The sequence below is a fragment of the Lagenorhynchus albirostris genome, chromosome 5 (genome assembly GCF_949774975.1).
Source record: "Lagenorhynchus albirostris chromosome 5, mLagAlb1.1, whole genome shotgun sequence".
Lineage (NCBI taxonomy): Eukaryota > Metazoa > Chordata > Mammalia > Artiodactyla > Delphinidae > Lagenorhynchus > Lagenorhynchus albirostris.
This window is the reverse complement of record NC_083099.1, coordinates 19,713,607-19,737,288: the sequence shown is the minus strand read 5'-3', so window position 1 is coordinate 19,737,288 and position 23,682 is coordinate 19,713,607. Positions and strand designations below refer to the sequence as shown.

The 23,682-nt window shown below is 52.2% G+C and overlaps 1 protein-coding gene across 1 annotated transcript; it reads right to left on the bottom strand.

Annotated features, from left to right (window-relative positions):
• Positions 1–2,914: 2,914 nt before the first annotated feature.
• Positions 2,915–22,713, bottom strand: LOC132520811 (zinc finger protein ZIC 4). The gene is made up of 6 exons (XM_060149497.1): positions 22,306–22,713; positions 19,848–19,932; positions 13,246–13,863; positions 8,314–8,730; positions 6,189–6,311; positions 2,915–3,006 (listed from the first exon to the last, which is right to left on the bottom strand). Exons 1-6 carry the CDS (start codon positions 22,711–22,713, stop codon positions 2,915–2,917), a joined length of 1,743 nt encoding a protein of 580 aa, XP_060005480.1.
• Positions 22,714–23,682: the final 969 nt, after the last annotated feature.

The following is a 23,682-nucleotide window of genomic DNA, read 5'->3' as shown; positions in this document are numbered from 1 at the left end:
ACACTCCACTAAGATGCTTTTTAACACTTCATGAATACGTTGATGAGTTCAAAGGCTAGATGCCTCCGTTAAACACCGAGCAAGACCTTGCGGTGGCACAAGCCAGGGACCTTGAGCTGTCTGCAGTTTCTCCCCAGTTCTGGCGAAGAACATTATCCTCATCTGGCTAATCTGATCTTGCATGGGCCAGCCGTCAGTCACAGACAAGAGAAAACTGGGTCATCCTGATTTTCTGTATGAATCATCTGATCATATTGTGGGTGGCTTTTTCCTCTTCTTTTCACCATCATTCCACAAATGCGTGGCACAGCCAAAAGCATAGAAATGTACCCAATTTTGGTTTCTTTCCTCTGCAGACATTTCTCAAGGCTGCCCATTTATTATTGAGGTTCAGAACCATGCACAGCCCTGGTTGACTTGTTTTGAATTGATGAATACTCTTGCCCTGCATGTTGGCTCACACAGAGTCTATATTGGATCTAAAGAAGTCAAAAATGCAAGGCAAGTTTCAAGTTCATCTCCCTGGTCCTATTTACATTTTATCAACTTGCAACCTGAAGTAATTTTTTTCTCTCTCTTTTTTTTCTACACAGCTGTTTTGGATGTTTGCAAAGCCACTGGAAGATTCAGAGGCAAACGCCGAGACCTCTCTTAGTTGCCTACTGAGTTTCTCTTTTTCTTAAATGGTTTTGGGGTCTGAACTTGATAATGTTCCTAGAAAACTCTCAGGCATTTTCCTCATTGAAGATATCTGGCTAAAAAGGCAATGGCGTCCTGATGCCCAGACAGGGAGTTGGTGACAAGTAGAACATGTTACTGTGGGATTCTCAGTCACTTGGTGACTAAGATGTTATTAATTTTCCCAGAACAGAGATTCAGTATGGAACAACTATGACTATGAAAAAAAAAAAAAGATTCTGATGCCTTACTGGAAAGAATGTGTTTTTGTGTAACTTTTGCCCCAAACCGCTCTGCCCTGGGTTGCCCACCTTTGCTCCCCACTTGCACATTCCCGCCTTTTACACCTGGGTCTTGAAAAGCCCAAAAACCAACACCGGACTCAGAGTAACCTCAGAGACTTATGGTAAAAATAAATCAACATCTGGGCCATCTTCAGTGTCAGTGTCTTAACAAGTCATGGGGGTGACATGATGATGATCGGGTTTCTCCTGCTTCGTTCTGCACCGAAATAAACTCGATTCCCTCTCATTTTTCTTGAGTCTTTCAAAAACAAATGGCGTCTCTGCCTCAGTGCCCCACTGCACCAGCATCTGGAACTCTCAGAGAACATAAACTGTTTCAGGACCCTCAGCTAGCCTAGGTGCTGCCTGCTGAGGCACACCCTCTCTGGAGCTTGAGGTCCCTGGGTGCCACGCTTTCTAGGAGGTTCTGGAAATCTGATTCAGGGAGGAGCTAGGGGACGTGTCTGAAAGATGGAGTCTTGTGAGTAATAATAACAACAACCTTAACAGCAAGCACTTAACGGGTAATTCTAGATGGTTTCAAGGATTATCCTGTTTCTTGCTCAAGACAAACTTGTGGAGATGATGCTTGGAAATTCTCTTTTAGCAGATGAGGAAACTGGAGCACAGGGAGGTTTCATCCCTCATCCAGGGGCACAGGGCCACAGGTGGACAAGCCCAGCCAATCTTCCCATCACACCCGCACTTTCTACCTAGTGCTCGCTTTCGAAGAAGCCAGTGGAAGGGCTCACTGGAAATCATTAGCAGGCTAAGGCGCCCCCAAACTGCCCTCGGGGCTGCCACTGCAAGATAGGAGGTGGGTAACTTCTTCAAAGGACATTTGAGGTGTTCTCTGGGGTGAGCTAGCCATGGGCACTCAGGCGAGAGTGACTTCACCCCTCTGCCAAAGGGCACACCATTCAACTTTCTGCCAAAAATAACTTTTCGAAGGGAGCCCGAGAACTCTTAGGGGCAGCAGCGCGCAGGTGTCCCAGCGCACTTCCCCTTTCCTCTCCTCATCCCGTGATTCCTCGGCTCGAACTCGAACTTGGGAGGTTCCCAGGGCAGCGGCCCTCCTCACACTGTCCTCTCGGCTCTCGGGGATGGTTGGGCCACGACTCCCCGGTGCCCCTGCGGCACAGTGCGGTCCCAGGCGGGGTGCGAAGGCGCAGCTGGAGGCGCGGACGTTTCCTCTGGCAGACGTTTCCTGGGGCGGCCGTGCGGACGGGAGACAGCGGGATCAGGCGACGAGCCTAGAAGAGCCCTGGCCCGGGGTGCCCGGGGCCCTTCTCATCCCCACCTGCTCCTACCACAAGGATTCCGTCACTGAAAGGGCTTTCCTGAGTGCGCTCTCCCACGGAGGCCGGGCGGGGGAACCCAAACAGCAAGAAAGGCTCCTCTAACTGGTCCCGGACCCGGAGGAGGGGGACCCTTCGGCGAGAGGGACGGGAGGGGGCGCGCATCCCAGGACTAATGGCCAAGGACCTCCTCCCTCGCGGCGCCCAGCGACTCGGACGTGTCGCGGCGGTTCCAGTGGCCGTCCCCTCGGGGCCGCTCTTTTCACACCCGCGCGTCGCCCTGGCACCTTTGCGCGCTGAGGTCCCTCCCGCAACCTTCTCTGCAGGCCTGCCGCCCTTGCCCTACAAGCTGGTTCTCCCAGGTGTTCTCGAAGGGAACCTAGCATCCAGACCCCAAGAGCCGTCGTCTTCCCGCTCAGAGCATCCCAAGCCCCAGCCAGGCCCTGGAGACCCAACTTCTCCCTCTTCCGGCCAGGCGGATGCGGCGCCTGCGCAGTAGGAGCAAGGGAGCCCGGCACGCGAGTGCCCGGAGGCTCAGTGACCACAAGGGAGGGTGCAGCAGGGCTCTGGTGGTTCAGGTGCTTCTGATACGTCTGAAATAATTTCTCCAGTGGCCGGGCTGGATAAGAGAGCTTCTGCATCAGATGCTAAAACTCACTGACGAGCCCAGTCTCCCAATCGGGGCTCAGACAAGAGTCCTGTGGGTTGGAGCCACACAGTCTTAGGACTTGGCTCTTCGCAGCTCTCTGAAGGGAGTAGGGAGTCGAGAGGACTGAGCATCCGCTACTCCCAGAGAGAGGAGCGTCCAGCTGGGAAGACTCCTGCGGGCAACTGTGCCCAAGGTACCCCATTAGGGCTTAGGGAAGGCTTGGAGCCAACCCGCCCTTTCTTTTTCTTTGTTTTATTCCCGCCAGCTACCAGACATTTCTCTGGGAAGTCAGAGGTGGTTTGCGAGAGGGGGCGCGGTGCCGCGGAAGGCAGCCTTTCTCGGAAGACACTGCGAGCATGGCTTTACATTCTTCTCTTCCGCAATGGAAACCGGTTAATGAGTGCCAGTGTCATTGGGGTGAAATTGGGATCGAGGGAAGTCTTCTCTACGAAGGCTGCTTAGGTGGGTCCCTGTGTTTTTGTTGCCCCGAACAACTAGGCTTTAGAGTTGTCTCTGCGAAGCCCCGAGGGAAGGCAGGGAAGAAGACGGGATGCTGTGGAAGGGCCCCACATCTCTCCCAAGATGATGAAGCAGTAACAGGACACTCGGATTCGAAAGGGGAAGGGGAACATCACATCGTTTATTTCCAAAGAAAATAGCAAAACGGAGCTCCATGTACACAAAAGCCTTTGAAGGGAAAAGGAATCACAGATTTTAATTCATTTTTACATATTTACAGCAAGATTAAACCACAGCTTTCAACTATGTTTTCATTCAACAATCACTTTCAGTAAAATACATAACAACTTTTTTTTTCTTTCAAGTTAGTTCATAATTTAAGGATGCTAAGGGGACAGGTGATAAATCACAAACAGTGTGGCTAGAGAGGGTACCAAATAGTATAAGATTTCGGTCAGGCTTTCTTGGGTGTGTGAATTATGATTACAAGACATTTGCCCGTCCGTATAATTCACATTCATTGCAATCATTACATTGTCCCATAAATTAGCAATATAAACAAACATATGGGGACCTCAAGTAAACAAATAAAAATCAGTATAAGAGACAACATTTTGTAGCAACTATAATAACAGCATGGGTTACAGCTTGGGGAAACTTCTTTACAAATCATTTAGTCAGCACACACGGGGTGGGGAGGCTGGAACATCCTTGTTTATTTAAACCACCTTTAAAACTACATCAGAAGGTTTGGGGAAAGCTGGACGGGTGAAAGTTTCTTTCTTGGGCACAATATGAAATTTAGAACTGCACATGTGGATGGGAGGGGGGCGTTTGCATGCACTTTGGGGTCGTGGACCTTCTGAACTCCAAATGCCAAGATTCTGAAGAAAACAGGAAATTATAAAAATGTCTCTCTCCCTCAAGCCACTCTCCTTTCTATTAATGGCAGAAAGAGCTTGCTGATTGCTGCTAGTGGGAAGAAACACACAATGGGTCTATTTTTAGCAGAGATTGTCTTCGAAGGAGCAGGAAATAGTAACAATTGCTTAGCTGCAGCCTTGGTTCCAAGGATTCGGAGCAAGAATATTGGGAACTTGAGGGGTCTCTAGGTGACCTGACTTGGACTAATTGAGTGCAGACCAGAGAAGAGAGAAGCAGACATACAGTGTAGGCTTAGGGTGTATACCCTCTGCCTGCGCTGTCTCTGCATTCTTTCCCTCCTGTCCCAGAGCCTGGGCAAAGGGCCCCTCAACATCTGCACACCTCCACAGGCTCTGGACCTGATGTCTCTGCATTGCTTTTGTTTTTCCCTTAGCAGGACTTGGCCCTAAGTTATCAGTTAGTGTAATGTGCATGTATTTTTTTTAAAAAGTTAGATTTTATCTCTTTAGAAACGGTTTGAAAGTAACGGGGCAGAGGGAGTTTGACAGAGAGGAGAACAAATCGCTGACAAAGAACCTTTTACGTTTCATCAGCGTTGTTAGGACGACAAGCAGGAATGTCTCAGATAATAACTCCCACTTCAAAGATTTCTCAGCTCAATAGAAAGCGGACCATCCTTTTTATTCAACCACAAGGACTGGCACTAAAGAAGACTCCACTGTTTGATTTTTTTTCCACCGTGTTTATTTTTCCCCTATTCACTGGGGTACTTGGATAAAATAAACAACAAGACAATTAAGGGAACATGGACTTCTAACTTTCCTGCCATCTTCCCTATCCCCTTGGCCTTGGGCTCTGGAGTCTGTGCCCAGGGCCAGAGCAGGCCTGAGGGGTACCATACACCCCACCCTGCGGAGAAACGAGTTTGGGGGTCTGTGAGAAACTTCCGGGATAGAGGGGCAGAATGGGCTGGACTGGGGGCCAGAGTGAAAATGTCCCAAAGGCACAGTCTGAACTCCCCAGACTCATCCAGGGTGGCTCCTTTCCTTCCCCCAAGTCCCATTGAAATTCAGGCCTCCAACACGCTCAAGATGCTGAGAGGCACTTGGCACAAAACCGAGCTGGGGATGCTCATTTGTTAAGCTTCCGAGCTCGTCCTAAAGTTATTTACTTCTGACCCTGGAGCCTCTTTGGGGCGCAGTCGAGATGCACGAGTCTGTCTCCTCCCTTTCCTGAAAGCTTGCCTGCTGCCAAAGCGCCCCCTCCCCGCCCCCATCGGAGTGCCAGGTGAACCCCTAAACGCTGGCGAGGCAGGTCCTAAGGAGGAAGTATATACTGGAGAGCACAGTGACAGTATTAAATGGCGTGAAAGCAAAGGTCAGCGCAAATGTATCTTAATAGAGTGTCTGCAGTGAAGTGTGCCGCCTTTGAAGCGGCCGCTCCCCGCGCGCATTTCCATGGCGAGCCTAACGCGGCATGCTGATGCACCGTCAAACTCACACTTTCAACCCCAAAACCCGACTCTTTGAACAACCCGAGCTTGATTAGACCTTTCTCCTTTTCTTTCCCCTCTTACAAACCATTTCCTCGCCTTTAGAAACTCGCCATCAAACCCAAATGCGCCCTCTGATCACCGCAGAAAGCAGAAACAAAGGGAGCTGAGCGGCGATTCAAGCGGCCCTTTTCTTCCCTCACATTATTATCCATTTTTATTATGATCGGGAACAAGTGCCCATTCGCGTGGGTTTTGTTTACCGGAAATTAAATGAAAATGATTTAGTCCGCGTCAAACAAAAATATATACTTGTATACACAAGAAAAAAGGCCTGTTAGACGTAAATATTATGTCCTTAATGAAAAGCCTGGACGGGCTCCAGGCTCGGCCTTTCAGGATTTCAGTGCGACTTGCCCATTGCCATAGAAATCCTAACTTACCATGAAGATGCACCGTGGCGAAGAAACATTGCTTTGTGCGCGGGCCCTTTGATGTCGCAGGCGCAAGATGCGGGCGCTCAGCTGCGCAGGGCGAGATTACCTTGCGAGCAACGCGGTGGACATCTGTAACAAGCAAATGAAAAATTAAAGGCGATTAGTGACCGACTATGCATTTTTATTTTATTTCATTATTTTGGATGGGGGTGGGGGGTAAAATGGGGCCTAGAAATAGAAGAGAAAGAAAGGAGTCCTGTTTGGAGAGGGGGAAATTTTTTAACATCTTCAGAAGCAAGTTCCCCAGATGCCCTCTGCACCTTGGCGGTGGGACGGGTGTTTCCCGATGGGAAAGAGTTGTTTGCTGCCGACCGTGGGCCCTTGGCTAGGAGACCTCTGGGCCCTATTGTAGTGGCGGCGAGGCGGGAAGGGGATTGCAGACACCCTTCCACAAGGACGGATTCACTAAGGATGTATTTGGAAGATTCTGGTTTTTATTAGGAGTAATGAAAACAGTCCCTCTCCAGTTAGGACGTTATTTATCTGATGGAAGTGTGCGGCCACGGGGCAGGAGTGAGAATCTTCGAATGGTGTCTGAAGAGGAAAGAACAGAAGAAAATCCAGCAGAGTGGCAGAATCAGGGTTTGTTTGCTGGGCTCAGCTTTTTAAATTGAGCTCTTTGGGGGCTCCCCCTAGGTAGGAGTACCACACCCCTACTTATCTCCAAATTCTTAGGGGAGTGGGATGGGTCTACCAAAACTTTTTCTCCCCTCCGTTTTATTCACGTCCCCCCCCCCCAAATCTTAGCAAGAATTTGAAGCAGCACCATCCTCCCTGCAGAGGGTGACAGACTGGGAACCAGGCCCTGATTTTTTTCCCCCCTTGGCAACAACTGCACAGATTTTTTCTCTTCCCTGCCCCCAACATCTGGTTCCTTTTCAGGGGATTTGGTACCCAGCATATCACATACACATTCAATCTAGACCCATTGGGTGTTTGCCTTTAAAACATGTATTATTGCAGTTCATCTCTTGTTCCCCTCCCCCCCCGCCTTTTTAAAATTTAAAACTAAGACCAACATGGTGCGATTTTTGACAAAGACCATCACAGAATTGACGTGATTCATCCAGACACTGTAGCCTAAGCTGGATCCCTTTGCTGTGGAGGTCTGGCCTCAGTGACATCATTGGCCCATTCTGCACCCCCAATGCCAAGCACCCAAAAGATTCCACAGGCAGCTCCTCAACAATTGTGGGGTGTGAGGAGAGGGTGATTGTTCTCAGGAGGCCTCAGAGCATTGAATCTTAAAGCCCCTTTACCGCTCTTTTGTCTGTAATTCCTGTTGTTTGGACTCCCCTCTTACCCCCAGTATATAATGCATACAGAGCAGACAGACAGGCAGACAGATGTCTCTGTGTGCTTGGGCCAGTCTCTGGGGGAGGGGCATAAAATCCCTAGGGAAGATGCTGAACCTCCCCCCTCTTCCCTATCATCTCCTTTATTGAAGCGGTTGGAAAATTTTGCATCTGGGATTTAAATAGCTGGGGGAGGGGAAGTGTAGGGAGGCAAAAGAGGAAGGAAAGAGGACGGAAGACAACGGCTCAGGAATTCCCTCTGCCACCTTCCCGCCACAGGAACTTCCGAGGAGGCTCCGACTGGGAGCTGGGAACGGAGTAGTTGTGGCTATCCGGGAGGCCCAGGCCTCGAGGAAAACATTTCCCATTCTGTGAACCACACAAGGACTTTGCGGTGTTACTTTTGCCGACTGCAGTGGCCAAGATTGTACAGAAACTCTCCTAATATGTTTTCTTGTTTACCTTCTGCCTGTCTCTTTCTCTATTTTCTTTATCCCAACCCTGGTTTCAAGCTACCCAGTCATGAGGGCGTCTGGGGGGGGGTGCTGGATGTGACTGTAGAATCCATATGGGTACCATATTGATATTTTAAGACAATGGACATTATAGCAGCATATTCATTGAGCTCTAACAACTATTAGTGGCGACCTTCCTCCCTTCCTGCCTTCCTGCCTTCCCTGCTTCCTTCCTCACTCTCTCTTCAAGCCTCAATAACCCGGCCTAGACCTGGCAGTCAGGGTACGCGGAAGCAGCAACCGCAACAGCAACCCTGGTACCGAAGGCGGCGGCGGCGGTGGCGGGGCCAGGTGGCCGCGCGGGGCTTGGGGGCGCTGCGGGGGCAGCGGGGGCGGGGCCCGCGCCCTGACACACGTACCATTCGCTCAGGTCGGCGCTACGCGCCGCCACCGCCGCCGAGGAGGCCACCGGGGGCTCGCGGCCGAAGTCCGACGAGGGCGACACGAGGGCAGACGGTGTGGCCGAGTCGTAGCCAGAGCTGGGCGGTGGCGGCGAGCGCCCGTGCACCTTCATGTGCTTACGCAGCGAGCTGGGGTGCGTGTAGCACTTGTCGCAGCCGCGCACTTTGCACGTGTAGGGCTTGTCACTCGTGTGCACGTGCGAGTGCTTCTTGCGGTCGCTGCTGTTGGCGAAGCGCCGCTCGCAGCCCTCGAACTCGCACCTGAAGGGCTTCTCCCCTGGTGGAGGCAACGCAGAGACATTAGTGCGCGTGGGCTGTGGCCCCGGCTCGGCCTCACTACCCTACCCCAATTTCTCTGCCATTTTTGGGAAGAGAGCCACCAAAAAATTCAGAAACCTCTTTCCCCGGCGCCGCAAGCCCGGCACCCCCTTTCCCCGCTCAGAGCGCGCCCCCTGAGCTCCCTCCTGCACGCCTCCCCCCCTCCCCTTCTCCCGCCGGGACCTGGGGGGAGGGGACGGAGCAGGAGAAACAAAGACTCCATCTTAGTCGAGTTTCCTTCCTGGAAAATCCTGATCCACTCCGGTTGTTTTCCTCCAGATTTTCTCCACCTGGAGCCAGAAGCACCTTTGCCCGGAGAATAGAGTTGACTGAGGAGCTCGCATCTGCTCAAAATTGCTGTTCCAGCCAAATGCCTTTGCTCCCCACTCCCCGCCCAGCGGTCCACCACAAACACATCCTGGCCCAAATTGTTTCTTAACGTAGGTTTTGTGCAAACGCCAAAGAGATGGAATAATATCAGGATGCGCAGCCGATGCACACGGCATGTGCATGATGTGCATTCGTGCTGCAGGGAAAGGTACTCTGAGCAATTCACTTCAGACGCGGTTTTTACGGGGACTAGAGCCCCCTCCCCCTTCCCCTCTACCCCCTGAGGGCAAACATTTAGTAGCATTCTTCAAATCTTGCCTAAACCGTCCGGGATCCCTCCAGATACTCGCGCCGGCAATAATATTTTATTACGCTGCTCCAGCGGCTTCCCGGAGACTCCGCCGCGGAGAGCCGGCTCTCCCAGTCCGAACTGACTGTGAGAGGCCGGGCGGCCTCCCTAGACCACCCATGGCCCACGGTCCGGTCTCCCCAGCCTGAGCCGAGAAACCGGCAAGGCAGGTTCTGCCCGGGCCAAGCGGGATCCGGGGCCATTCCCGCGATCGCACCCGTGGTCGCGGTGGCTTCAGGATGAGCGCAGCTGCTGCGATCAGGCGAGGCCTGGCTCCGCGGACCGGAGGGCAAGCGGGCAGCCGGGGTAGGCCCGGGAGGGGCTCTGATCAGTGGTGTGATGCCCTGTAGAGCCGCGGGAAGGCGCGAGCGCGCGCTAGGGTGGCAATATTGGCCGAGGACAGAGTCCCAAGCCGGGAGCTCACCGCTGGCTGGATTTGCTAGCGTGTGGGGGAGGAAAGGACCCCAAGAACCCGGAAGCCCAGGTTCCTCTGGAGCTGCAGATGCTAAAGGAAGGAGAGAAAGAAATGTCCGGGTGCTGCAACAAATGGATGCTACCGGGCGCCCTGGGTTGAGGGAGAGACTACCAAGCGTCTGGCTAAGGAGGGAGAGATGCCCGGCTGGTGGAATGTTGCCTTTGGGGTTGCTTCTCCCGCCGCTTCCAGGAAAGATGGGTGCTTTGGGGCAGGTTTGAATAAACAAAGGCCCTACTCCCGAGTCCTCTTGAGGCTTAGGCAGAGCCAGAGGTTTGCGCACAACCCTCGCCTCCGCACGGCAGCGGGTTAGAGCCCAGGGCTCCCGCACTGCGCGGCCGCTGCGTCCTCCCGCTGCAGGAGTATTGTTAGTACAGTGGAACACTGGACAGTGCTGGCATCTGCCGTTTCTCGGCACACCGGTACAGTTTTATTTAGAAAGATGCACAATAAACCCTATGTCCCTATGTGCCCCTCGTTTTCTCCCCTCTGATCCCTGTTAGCATCTGCAAAACTAAAACTTTTCTTCCTCCCTTCCTTCTGTCTTTTCTTTCTAAAATCACTAACAAGAATCATGTAATTCAGGACCTGCAAAAGAAATCAAGATCTGCTAAGACAACAGAGGAGAAATCGAATTTGAGGTTGATTGCCACCCCCCAAGTATTCCCCCGCACACACACACACATATCCCATCTTGTGACCGCCTTGTTGGACATTCATGTAAAACAGAAACAATGATTTCGTTCCAGACGAGGTACTGAGGTGAAAAAAGCAGGGCACTGAAGGTGATACGGGCAGCCTGGAAGTTCCAAGGCCCCTGGGAGGCCAGGTGAGGCCGCGCCCCCGCGCCCTCCCGGCCTCTCCCCAGCAGCGGGAGGAGCCCCGGACTCCTCGTCTAACTCTGCGCACCCCCCGCCCCACCCAACACGCAGCCTCCCGCCCTCTCCCTCCCACCAGATCTGGGCGCTGAGCCCTAGGTGGGTGGGTGGATGGATGTGGAGAAGCAGGGTTGGGCCGGGACCCCGCAGCCCGCCCTGAGTAGCCTGGGCCTGAGGCTGAGTCCTAAAAGGCCCGGAGTCGCCTACTAGAGCCTCAGCAGCCGCGAGAGGCCCCTGACCCGGCCCGGCGCCAGGCGCGCCCGACAAAGTTGGCAGTGGCGGGGCGGTTCGACTCGCGCCATTTTCTCGCACTTGTGGCTGGGCCGGGCTGTGCGAGCATTCCGCCCCGGCGCGATCTCTCCTCTGCCTCGGATCCCAGCCCTACCTCCCTCTACCGACTGCCTGGGAGAGTGGGGTGAGCCCGCAACACAGGGGTCCCGGGAAAGGCGGCAGGCCCGCGTCTCCCTCGCGGCGGCACCATTGTTCCGGGATTTCTGTGACCGCCGCAAAGCGAAAGCTTTCGGAGTGGGATCGGAGCCGCTGCCCCCGAAGCCAGGCCTGGGATTCAGATCCCGGAAAATCTCAACTCCTGAGAAAGCAGCTTTTTCGCCGCTTCCGCGACTCGAGGAAATGAAACGCCATTAATATTTGAAAAGGCAATTATTTTCCTGTTGAATCGAGAACCGTCTTCATGAATAATTTGCAGTGAGGTCTATTGCCATTTGAGAAACATTTTGTTGTTGTTGTTTTCTCCTCTTTTCATTACTTAGGAGGAGGGTTTGAGGGAAACGCCCAAGCAGGAGAGGCTCTGTAGATTTTTTTTTTTTTAAACTCCGGTGATAATGAATCAGGACTGCCAGTGGAAAGGGAAAGGATGCACTTAGAATTCTGTTCTGAATAGACGCAAACCTGAGCCAGCTCGGGCGCACTGAACTTGATTCTCTGCTGTAGGTCGATTGCACTGAGAATTTAACCATTTTCTGCTTCACGGACTTCAAACAGTAGGCCGGCAAAGAGCAGTAAAAGTTTGTTTAAAACCCCCCTGTCATTAAAAATGAGTTCCTACTCTGGCTCAGGACTTCTAGTCTACCTTCGTGGTGCGGGCCGCCAGCTCAATGAATAGGGAGCCTGAGGGCGGAGATCTGGGTCTCACTTCTCTCCTTCTTCCCCTGGATAAAAATCGGAGGGAGGGAGGAGTGGGGGGACAAATGCTTGCGAGAGGTTGTGGGGGGAGGAATCCTGGAAACAGCTCAGAAAAACTATACATTTCCGAAATAAAGTAGGAGACTTAAAAGTGGACTTTAATCTGGCCTCCGAGTGTGCCAATGTCCTAGCCAGGGACCTTCCCCAAGACTGAAGGGTTCGGGGGGAGAAGGTGGGATTTAGCAAGCTTCTTTCCCGGGTAGTGCCAACCTGGGTGAGTTCTTTGACTCTAATAATTGAGGATGTTTTCACCAAGAATAGACGTGCGTAAGGCAGAGTGCCAGGGAGTAGAAGTGGGGCACCAAGCTGGAACTTATTTCATCCCCTCTGTCTCCCCCATCGGTCCCCTTCTCCCGCACCCAAAATGGAGGAGGGGAGACGTTGACTTCTTAAACTTTGAGGAAGCCAGGGCAAGAAAACCCTAGCTAAGAAGAATACAAACATCGGGCTGCTAAACTAATTAATGTAACTTCACAGGCTGTTCTGGGAAGTGTGAAAACTTTCTCCTTGCAAGTGCATCAATTAGAGATGTTTCTGGCCAGAGGAGTTCAACTTTGCAGGCTTTTGAGAGGGCTCCTTTTCTTTCTGTTAACTAGAAGTAACAGATGTGGTTGACACATGTCCCCATTTCACTTAACAGCGCAGTAAATGACATTTAAGGTGAATGAGTCTCCTTGGGTCTCTGCTAAAGCAAAAGGGAGGGTTTGTGAAACGTCCCGAGTGTGGGTCACCAAGGCTCCAAAACCGGGGCAAAATTAGCCCACGAGACCCTCAAATCCTAGAGAAGTCACTAAGGGCCTGGTGCGCTCTCCATTCAGGTGGCAGTCAGGTTGTCAGGCTGACTATTGGAAGAGTGTGCCTCACACAATTCCAAAGGGACAGGGAAAAATTAAATTGTTCCTATGTCTTTACAACTTTGGGGAACAGTGCCCTTTAAAATACCTTAAAATCAAACTCCGTAAGCAGGGACCACACATTTGCACACACAGAAACCCGAGCGTCCCCTTCCCAACCCCCAGAACAGAAACCTCATACTATCCTTCCCACACACAGCCTCAGGAAACTTCTGTGATTCTAATTGAAGGGCATAATTAATATTTTATGAACTTGGATCATGGAAACACCAAAATATCCCCCCTCCCCGCCCAGGTGGAACTTGAGGAAATCCAGCTCCGAGGGCCCAGAAGAGGCCCCCTGCCTCCCCAGAGGGTCCGAACGAGACAGACAGTGGCGAATACTGACCTGTGTGAGTTCTTTTGTGTATTTTGAGATTTTCTGATCTAGCAAAGACTTTGCCACACCCCGGGAAAGGACAAGGGAAGGGCTTCTCGCCCGTGTGCACGCGGATGTGATTTACAAGTTTGTATTTGGCTTTAAAGGGCTTGCCCTGGCGCGGACACTCCTCCCAGAAGCAGATGTGGTTACTCTGCTCAGGGCCTCCGACGTGCTCCACGGTGACGTGCGTGACCAGCTCGTGCATGGTGCTGAAAGTTTTGGAGCAGAGGCGCGGGGGTGCGGGGCCGTCGGCCGCCAGCCACTTGCAGATGAGCTCCTGTTTGATGGGCTGGCGCATGTAGCGGAAGAAGGCGCCGGGACCGTGGGGTGCGGCGAGGTTCATGGTCAGGTTCATGCCCCCGTAGTTGTGCAGGGCTGCGGCAGCTGCCAGGGCGTCGCTGCGGGCCACAGGTCCCGGCGGGAAGGGTTCGGGCCGTGCGTACATGTCTCCGGGGAGCCCCAGACGCAGGAGTCCGTTCAAAGTACAGCTAGGGGAGGCCTGGGGAGGCTGCTCGTGAAAGCCCGGTAACACCGAGGGGCTGGAGGCGGCAGCGAGCTGGGGGCCATGGTGTCCGGAGCTGCTACCTGTTGTTGAGACAAATAGCGCGAGTGAGAACGGGTGGCGAGGGCTGAGCGTCCTACCCGGCCCCAGGGGGCAGGCCCAGCCCAGCCACACCACGGCCTCGGCGGTCAACGCCGGCACCGAAAGCCAGACTGCGGCGGCTGCGATCCGGGCGGACAACGCGAGGCCAAGCGCCTCCACCGCGGTCCGGCTGGGCGGCTGTTCGGTAGAGCCCCCTGTCGCTTCATGAACAGGAGAGTGATGGTGGCGGCGGGGTGGGTGGAAGGGGTAGTGGGGTGCGCAATGCTGAGGCTGTGGGTTGCTGGGTGCCCCTGGGCTCTGCTCCAAAGGGGTCCGACTGGCGCTCCGAGCGCGCTTTGGCGGCCAACTCCCCAAGGCCCTCGGGGCCGCGGCGCCCTGCGGGGGAGTGGAGGTGGGGGAAGTGGTGATGTTGTAGGTGGTGGTGGTGCCCAAGAGCCCCGGCCATATATACGAATTTCAGCGCCCAGCTCGTCTGGGAGAGGGAGGCCTGCTGCATCCCGGCCGGGACTCCCCGGAGCTCCTTAGGTCGGGGCGCTCACGCCACCGTCACCTGACGGCGGGGAGGGGAAAGAACAGCCATAGACAACTTCTGCAAAGTTCCCCCCCACCTCAAGTTTTGGGTTGTGACTTCTTTTTCTCCCTCTCTATCAGTCTTTAATGCCTACTTGAAATCCTGTACACTACAGAGGCAGCAGCGGGGCGCGTGAGATAGTGAATAGAGATTCGGGGCCGTGGCCCGGGCCCGCCGAGAGGAACAATCGCCTAAGTCGCCCATTGGCCCGCGTCCCGGTCCGACGTCAGCGATGACAGGGCCCTCTGCACGGGGACACACACACACTCTCTCTCTCTCTCTCTCTCACTCACACACACACACACACACACACACACACACACACACACACACACACAGTCACAACTGCTCCCGTTCCCCTCCCCACCCCCCAGCTCGCTCTTCTACTGCTCATGCGCTCTGACCCGGGCGCGGATTCTTTTCTCTACTCGTGAGCCCCCTCCCCCTTCTCTCCCCGAAAGCTGGGCAGATCTGCTCTGCCTCGCCGCTCTTGGAAGTGAGCGGGGCTGGGTTATGCCTCCATTCCCCACGGCTTTGGGGAGGGGGCGTTGCGCTGCACGTAAAGTCCTTCCAGGCTGACCGGACCCCCCAGCCCTGCTGGGGCCGATGGACAGCACCCGGAGCGCGGGGACTGCGGCCTGCTTCGGCAGCTTGTCCCGGGAGTCGGGAGGAGGCGAGGGCCGGGATCCAGGGAGGAAAGGCGGCTGCAGACTAGGAGGCCGGGAGCGGGGGCGATCCTAGGCTAACAGCCCTTGCGCCTAATTTTGTTTTCTCGCTTTTCCAAATTTTCTCGCGTCGCTCAGCTTTCTCGCTCTCGTTCTTTCTCTAGCTCTCGCTCTCAGTTCCACGAAACCCCTGAGCACACTTCGCCTTCCTACTTGGATCCTTTCTTCTCCCCTCCCCCTCTGTCTTTTCCCCACTCCATTCTTCCCACTTAGCCTTGCCGGCCCCTCCTCCCGGGCGCCTGGAGCGCCCAGAGACTGGCGGACCCAAGAATCTGGCCCTGAGCCGAGCCCCAGGACTGGGCCGGAGACGGTGATAACCTGGGAGAGGCTAGCTTCGAACCCACGCCGCCCTCCCAAGAGGGCCTAAGAATCCTTCCCGCCGCAAATCACACCGACCAGCGGGCGACGGGCCAAAGAAATAAAGGCGAGGGGAGCGCAGCGAGGCGGAGCGGGTCCTCTCCCCAGGTCTCTCTCCCACTATCAAATTGCGGTCCTGAGCTCTGTACTCTGCCGCCGGGCGGAGCCTTTGGAAAAGGGAACTTAAGAATCGTTTCCACTTTGAGCTCCCTCTGGCCACTTGTTGCCCGCGGCCGGAGTCTCTGTCTCTACTCGCTTGCCTAGAGCCGAGGCCACGTTTCCCGGCCCAGGCTGTGAGAGCGACCTCGGGCCACGGCCTCCTCTCGCGGGATGCCCTCCCGGGCTGCGGGTTCCTCTGTCTTGGCGTGGGGATCGGCCGGTGGAAGAAACCTTCAGTTCTGGACCAGCCGAGTGTGGCATAAACAGGGGGGAGTGTCCTTTGTTTGTGCCGACCGGCTACGGCCGGCTGCATCGCCCGGCGATTTAAAGTGCTGCTGGCCCTCAAGCCTGCGTTGCACTCAGTAGCCGAAAATGCCAACCTAAGTCCTCTCGGGGCTCCCCGGCAGCCATAGAAAGTGCCCTCAAAGCAATGAAAGACTTGGGTTTTTAAGAGAAGTTTGAAGGATTGAGTAAAAGACCCCACTCCCCTAGCAGAGGTGAGAAGTTTGGACAGATTACAAGGAACTCTGATGAAGTTGATTGAGCTGCCCCAGCCACCTCCAGCACCAAGAACTATTCTTAAACATTTCCTGGTCAGTAAATAACGGTTTCTTTTAAATTTTTAAAAATAATTAACTTATTTATAATGGTTGGCAGATTCTTTGAGCCTTTCTCCATTTAATGCATTGTTCCTGGCTCAGTGCCGCAATTTAGCGAGGGATTAACTTCCACAACAATTTTCCTCGGCTTTGACAAGTCCAGGTCTTTTTGCTCCTCCGGCCGGAAGAGCTTAAGCAAGCTACCAATAGATGCTGAGTTAGCATTAAAAAAAAAAAAAAAAGTTGAAGGAGAGCATTTGACAGCTGAAGCCCTTCTGCTCTGGAAACCAAGGGCTTCCACACAGCAGTGTTGAGACTAGACTTGGAGGATTTGTCTCCTTTCTTGGCTTTCACCCTCTCCCACACTCTCGCTTTCTGCGGTTTATCCCTTTTGCCCACAGGTGCCTCCTCTGTTTTCCTGCCCTGTTTTCCCTTCCTCAGAGCGCTGGTTTCAAGGCTTCTCACCACGCAGGTGTCTTTTGAATGATACAGTTGTCTGGGCAAACCCATGAGGGGTTCTGAAAACAACAAAGACCAAAACAAAAAAACAAACCAGCATATTCCTCTTTGGGACCCCTTGCCCAGCACTTTCTCCTAACCATTCATCAACACAGAACTTAGTCAGCTCCTCCAGCAGCATTGAGGCCTAAGTGCGGGGGCACTGATGCAGTAGTCCAACAGTGAAAATATTTTCTTTTCCATCCAAAAGTTGGCAATCTACAACCTACTGTTCAGGACGTTTGTCAAACTAACCATCTAATTTGGCTTCCATGAAAACTCTGATTTGCACAAAAACGAACCCCTTAATATATACACCGTGACCACACCTGCATCAAAAGCTTTGAATAACAGTACAGAACAGGAGTATTCAAGTTGTTTTAGGTTGTGGACCCTTTTGGAAACCTGGTGAAGCTAGTGAACTTTAATAATCCTGTGCCTTTTGCCCACACGCATAATAGAAGAAGCTATAACATTCCATTAGAAGGTGGCGAAAATAAAGATGCGTTTTTTCCCATCCAAATTTGTGGGACCCCCCGCCCCGAATTCTAAGCACTGACTCCACAGACTCCAGGGATAAGAAGCAGAAGTTATATACAATAGACTGTTACTGCACTACCGTCTCTCTTGATAAGTTTACCCTTGAAAAGCTTTGAACACGTGTATGGCTTTTTGTGCCAACAGTGAAAGGGCAGATACATCTGATTCAGCCAAATTCACCGACAGTAACCTGGCCCCATGGAGCTCCTTCCCAGATGCAGACTTCTTTTGAAGCACTGAAAACATCTGGACCCATCCCGGGTAGATGCTTCTTGAATAGTCAGGGGTCAGTTGACCTAAGGTCACTAAGGTTACCTAATCTTTGCAAGTGCCTTGGAGCCACGTGGTTCACACCTTGGTCGGCTGAACACAGCAACGGGACCAAGCGTTCTCCCAGAGGGACATGTCCTCAGGGACAGAGATACCATTTTACTCACTAATATTTATAAACAGGGAACTCTGGGTGATTACATAAGGGTCTTCAAGGCGTATCTCTGAAATAAGCCCCAAAGCAGTACCCAGCTAATCACAGATGACAGATGGGGCACCGATGTCAGTGAGGCATATTTTAGCTTTCAGGGCCGTTCCTTTGAGTCTTCCAGTGCCCAGGTAGCAAGGATTCCAGGTTTCGTTGACTATTCATTGGGTAGGCTAAGTAGTGGTGCCCCTCAATGGTGCTCAGAATTTTTCTTTCAAAAGTTATCTCACCACACTTACCCCTAATACCAAATGTTTGGCTGAAGCATTCTATTCCTAACCATGCTGGGGGTTATAGCATTGTTGAGTCCACATTTCTGCTTGATTTGCAGAAGAAAAAAAAAAGATACATTTGCAGCTCAGAGATCTTCAGCAGAGTTTCAAGAACCACTGGGGGTTTTCATGGGGGCCTATTTGGAGCAAGTTCCACCACCAGACTCCAAACATCCCTCCAGACCTCGAAATCATGCCCTAAGCACCTTTGTTTACAATATCATAAACTAAAGTGATTTCCTAGTCCTGCTGTATAGAAGTATATTTGGTGGCCCTACCATCTGTTATAGCTCCTCATATCACTGGCTTAAGTGGGGGAATGTCTGACTTCCCTTCCTCGGAAAGGAAACAATGCGGGAGATTTCAGATCAATAGCTGGGATATTTTTTTGCATTTTGATCTTTTCAACAATGCTAAATGATGATTATCTTGTTGCAGCTTATGCCCAAGCCAGGATCCCAGAAGCTGAGGGCCACTGCACAAAGCCTGACCAAGCGCAAATCTTGTTGCCTGAATATTGTGCATCTAGGTCTGCAGTCACTTGTTCAATCCTTTCTTCCCTGTTTCTGGCCAGGGTACCATCCAAAACAAGGGGGCAAATCCCTTCGTAGGCTATTCACAGACAGAATTCAAGATTCCTACAGTGAGAGGTTGTCTCTAGTCTTGCGGGAGAGAAAAATAACAACTTAAGCCCCAGGAGCCTTCCGTAGGTCCATGCCCACATCGTACAGAGGAGAAGGGGTCTGTCAGGATTTTGAAGATAAAGGAAGATATTCCTCCCCTCGTCTATGGAAGTTTGGGCTTTAATCATCATTAATGGAAGTACGTATGAAAGAAAATATGCTCGGATAAAATGCTCGGATAAAATTTAATTTCCCAGCAAACCATCATTTGACAACTGATTAGGAAACATTGTTAGAGGATCTTCCAGACCAGCACTGAGGAATTAAAACAACGGAATTTACATAATAACCACATCTCTCTAGAGAATTTGCCATCAAATCATCCCAAAATAATAGAAGAGAGTCATTTCCTAAGTTGTCCATTTAACTTTTATTAAGAAGGTTGCATTTCCTACCAACAAGGGAATACCTTGGAGGCAACCATCAGCTGGTGGTGTAGTTGAAATGAGGGAAACTAGATGCCTGAAAGGGGAAACACCCAACCCTAAATCATATGCTTATTCTAAATGGAATATTAAATTAAATTCTTCACAATGAAGGTATTCCTGACAGAGCGGCTGTCAGTCACTCCCTGTTCAGACACCACATTGTGGGAACATCGTGGCTGCCACATTGCGGAAGGCTGGTGTCCCTGGTAAAGATGATGCATATCATGTAAACCCCATCACCAAGATCAAAGTCTGCTCCTTTCATGTAAGCCAATACATGTCAAACCTCATTCCAATCAAATCGTCCGGAAATGAATTCAAGATGAATATGTCATAGAATAATGTGACAGTGGAACTGCAGAAGGTCAGGGGTGGTTGTTTCAATGAGAGAGTCGTCAAATATTAATTCTAGAATGTCCAGATGAGTAGACATTGAGGGGGATTAGCTGGCTGCTGGTGGGACGTTGTGTCGCTGATTTGTGTGCAAATGTATCAAACACCAAGGTGTTGTTCTAAGTTTCATTGGAATTCAAGAAACACCCCCAAACTCACAACCAACATAACCAAAAGACCAAAAAAAAAACATACAAAAAATAACTTCCTACTTAAAAAATAACTTCAGCAAACCAATATTCAAAAGAGGATATTAACTTACTTGACTCTTTCAGGGCGTTTCGGTAAAGCCGCATTCGTTTCCTCATCACCAGAGAAGTCTTGTATCTCATTTTCTGACTTTGAGCCTGTTTGGGAAGAAAAGAGAGACAGTCACTAGTTAAACGATTTCCTACATGCTCGTATGGCAAGACTGTGTGGCCTGAATGTAAGAGTGAAAGAAAGTGTTGGTCTGAAGATCTTTTCAGTGTTTTCTTTGACTATTTTCAAATTTGGAAGTGAAAGAAGAGACTTCTGCTGGGAACTACCCATATTTACTGCAAAATAATATATCCTGGTTGATAAAAAAAATATTAAAAATCATCATTTCCCAACTAGATTTTTATCCGTAACTTATTTGTGGATCTCCCTTACAGGTAGAGTTAAGCACACTTTCAGTCAGTCAGTGTTCAAACGTCTCTCACTCCAGAATTTAAACTTTTTTTATCTGAGAAGCCCCCATCATTTTCTTTAAGTTCATTAATTAATTGAGTTTAGTGAGAAGGGGGGCTGGGTGTCCTCTGGGAGGTTAGCAGGTTAAAAATTGAGTTGTAAGTGTTGGAACTGATAGGAGAGGAATTTCTTTGCAGGCGTGTAGCTCCTGTTGTGCCCAAGGTGGTGTGGAATCCCTAACCCTCGCGTGGCTTCCACCCCCTCACCCATCTGGAAACCATCGCCGTTGGTTTTTGAAAGTGAATATAAAATTCACCGGTTTGGGGTGGGGGGAGATTATTTCTATCAATTGGTCCTGGCTGTCCACATTTTTTAGTTAAGCAGCTTAGAAATAACCCACCCCCACCCCCAAAATATTTGCATTCCTTATCAAATTCACTTTTTGGATAGAGCTATCCAGCCTTTGGTCACCTTAAAACCTTAAACTCATCTTGGGGACTTCTGCATCTGTCAGGCAAGGCTGAAGGCAGTGGAACAGCCAAACAGAGGCGATTCACCCAGCCCCAAACCTCAATCTGGCCTAGAAAGACAAACAGTCATTGAAAAGGTCTCAGGCTGGACAAACACAGCAAGCTCTCTGTCAATGAGGACGTCTGCCTGTCTTGACACTCCAGCCCACAGAACAAGCGGTTGTTTAACTTGTTGAACCACAGGCCAAATCCAAGTGGGCCTCTGCTATCTCAAAGACTTTCCAGTTCTCTATGCTCAAAGATCTCTTTCTCTCTCCCTCAACCGCCAACCCGGGCTTGAACTAGCTTAGGTATTTTCACCTTTCACTCCCCTTTCTTTTCTGGGTCCAAGCCTGAGGGGTGGGAGTAGGGGTTTAGACTCACCTTTTCTCAGAGGGTTTTATTTATTTTCGATTCTTTCTAACCAAAAGGCATCTGTCCCCAAAGGTAAGAAGCTCCTTCCCACACAAATCAGGAAAGAAAGAAAGCCCAAGTTTGCATTCCTACAGAAGGGCAGCGTGCTGGGTGTCCTTGCTCTAAAATTTCCTCATGGCAGGATGTCTGGCACAGGAAAAGTCCTGGTTGGTTGGAACTAATAGAATTTACTTTTTTGCTTCAGAGGGAAATGGGTGTGAGTTTCCCTAAAGAACTCTGTCCACACCTACAATGCTGCTCGAGCCCTCCCTTTAAGAGGCCTGGGTCCCTTCTATCCCCAGGTCCTGACAGTCTTTTGTGTATTATAAACCCACAGGCATGCAAACGAATGTCTCAGAGGCTGGACTTCAGGCAACTGGGACCAACCTTAAGCTGCTCCTGTAGCAGCTCCATCACCGGCCTGTGCATGGAACCTGGGTAAATATCTTTTCCTTTGGTTCAAACTCTGACCCCACTTAGCAAGCCAGTCATCTCGCTGAAGGAGGGGTGAGAGAATCTAGGAGCAGCCCCTGGGCCCCTGGACCTGAGATCCTTGCCAACCCAGGGATATAAAAGCCCTGAAAATGTTCAGCTTGGTTTCCCCCGAAAGATTGTTCCTGACTTGTCTCCTCACACCAGCCCTGGGCACTGAATCACCGGTCAGGAGCACAACCTGGGGACTTATTGGAATCTGCCTTCTTTCCCTTGAGACAAGAAAAGGGTGCCAATGAGCTTCAGTAATTGATCGTGCTGGGGGAGAGCTATGAAAGTGGGCCAGTGGGTACAGGCAAAAGACATCATTTTTCTTTTGGGGGAACACCAAGCCTGCACATTGTGGGGTCGCCCTAACAGGCGCAGGCCTGCCCAAGGTCAGAGGTCATCTTCAGCCTGCTTCCCAAGCCAGCGACTTCAGTCCCCGAGACTTCCCCACTGCTCCACACAGATTAAGCCGCAGGAGCGCCGGCAAAGGCATGTCCGCCTCTCGGCCACAGCTCGGCCGGCGGGGCGGGTGCGGAGCAGGGGCCCTGCAGGCTGTCTGGGAGCTCCCTGGCTAAAGGCAAAACGGCTCCGGCCTCTTCCCGTGGCCTGCTGTCGCCAGCTGCACCCGGAACCTCCCTGGCTCCCCTTCATCAGGCCCTCAAATACCAGGAATTTGGGCTGTGAGGCTGGGTTGTGCGACGGCCTTTTCTCATTCTTCTGTTCCCTAGAGGGAAAAGCTGAGGTTCCTCCAGCTGGGGCCTGAAGACTGGGCGACCTCCGTGTGCCCAGAATAGGATCTGCGTTAGTGGGTTGCTTGAAAGACCAGCCTGGACATTTAACCATCCCTTTGAACACCCCCCTACAAACCGCCGGCGGCCAGACAGAGGAAGGGAACATGGTGCCTCTTCGCAGGTCGCTCTGAGGCCAATGCTGTCGGAAAAGGGGTAGAAATATGACCTTGCGATCCAAAGGGAGTTTCCTGCAGACGGTGCAGGCCAAGTTCCAGCCCCTCCAACGCCCCTTCTCCATTCCAAAGACCTTGCTGGCTCCCAGATGTCCCCATGGACCATTCATCAACCCCAAACTTTCCCTTTGGGGCAGTTCTAGCTTTGTTTCACAGCCTGACTCTGTTCCCGCCCCACTTGTCCCTAATATCCAGGGCCTCCATGTGTCTAGGGTAGTGGCCAGAATCCCAGGTAGCTGCGGCCTTCTCCTTTGAGAGCTAGTCGTAGCCCTCGTTCGCATCCGGGAGAAAGAAAGTCAAATCCCAAACCCACAGCCCGCCGCGCGCAGAGAGCGGGTCCCAGCGGTCAGCGTCCTGAGGCAGGACCAGACTGCAAGAAGGCGAGGATGTGGGCCCGCAGCTGACCCAGCCGGCATCCCCAGTCAGGTAGCGGTGGAGAAGCTCCATCATCTTGCTGCCAGCCGGGGTAACTTGGCTCCTTTGACCCTGGAGAGGGGAAGCCGAGTCTTTCCCTGCCATCCTTGCGGGGGCAGGACGGAGAAGCAGTCTGCAGGGGCCCCCTCCTGCGCGGGCCCAGCACTCAGGGCAAGGGAAGCTCTGGGCCACGACTCCCCTTCTTGGGCCAACGGTGGGGCACCCAGGCGATTTACAAAGAGGGGAGGGAAGGCGGGCAGGCAACAAGCTGCCCTTGGTCCGCGTGCCAGTGGGAGCCCCATTCGTCCCCCTTGCACCGCCCCCCAGAAGAAGGGATGGACTCATCTCCAGCGTAGCCTCTCGGCGGAAGGGCCCCCTCCTCCCCTCAGTGTCAGCGGGGTGGGGCCTGTACCCACGGTTGGGGGGCTACGGAGGGAGGGGGATGGGGGAAAAATCTAGCTGGGCCTCTTATCCCAGTGGGGTTTGGGTGCCTCCTACCCCGCTGCTGGGGGTACAGGTCCGGTCTGTCTGCCCCCCGGACTCACGCACTTACCCCACTCCACCTGTTGCCGGGATCGCCTCATTTCTGCACATCACTTTGAGGTGCCTGAGGGGGACCACAAAACCCTCCAAGCCTCTCTTTTGTGGTTCCAGCGAGGCGGGCA

What these genes read in the sequence shown, in the direction of transcription:
- LOC132520811 (XM_060149497.1), bottom strand. Translation starts at nt 22,713, where the DNA reads ATGAATGGTCCATGGGGACATCTGGGAGCCAGCAAGGTCTTTGGAATG. An exon ending in CCTCACAGCCCAAATTCCTG is followed by an intron (nt 19,933 to 22,305) that starts GTATTTGAGGGC and finishes CTTCCCAAACAG; the next exon opens with GCTCAAAGTCAGAAAATGAG. An exon ending in ACACAAAAGAACTCACACAG is followed by an intron (nt 8,731 to 13,245) that starts GTCAGTATTCGC and finishes TGCCTCCACCAG; the next exon opens with GGGAGAAGCCCTTCAGGTGC.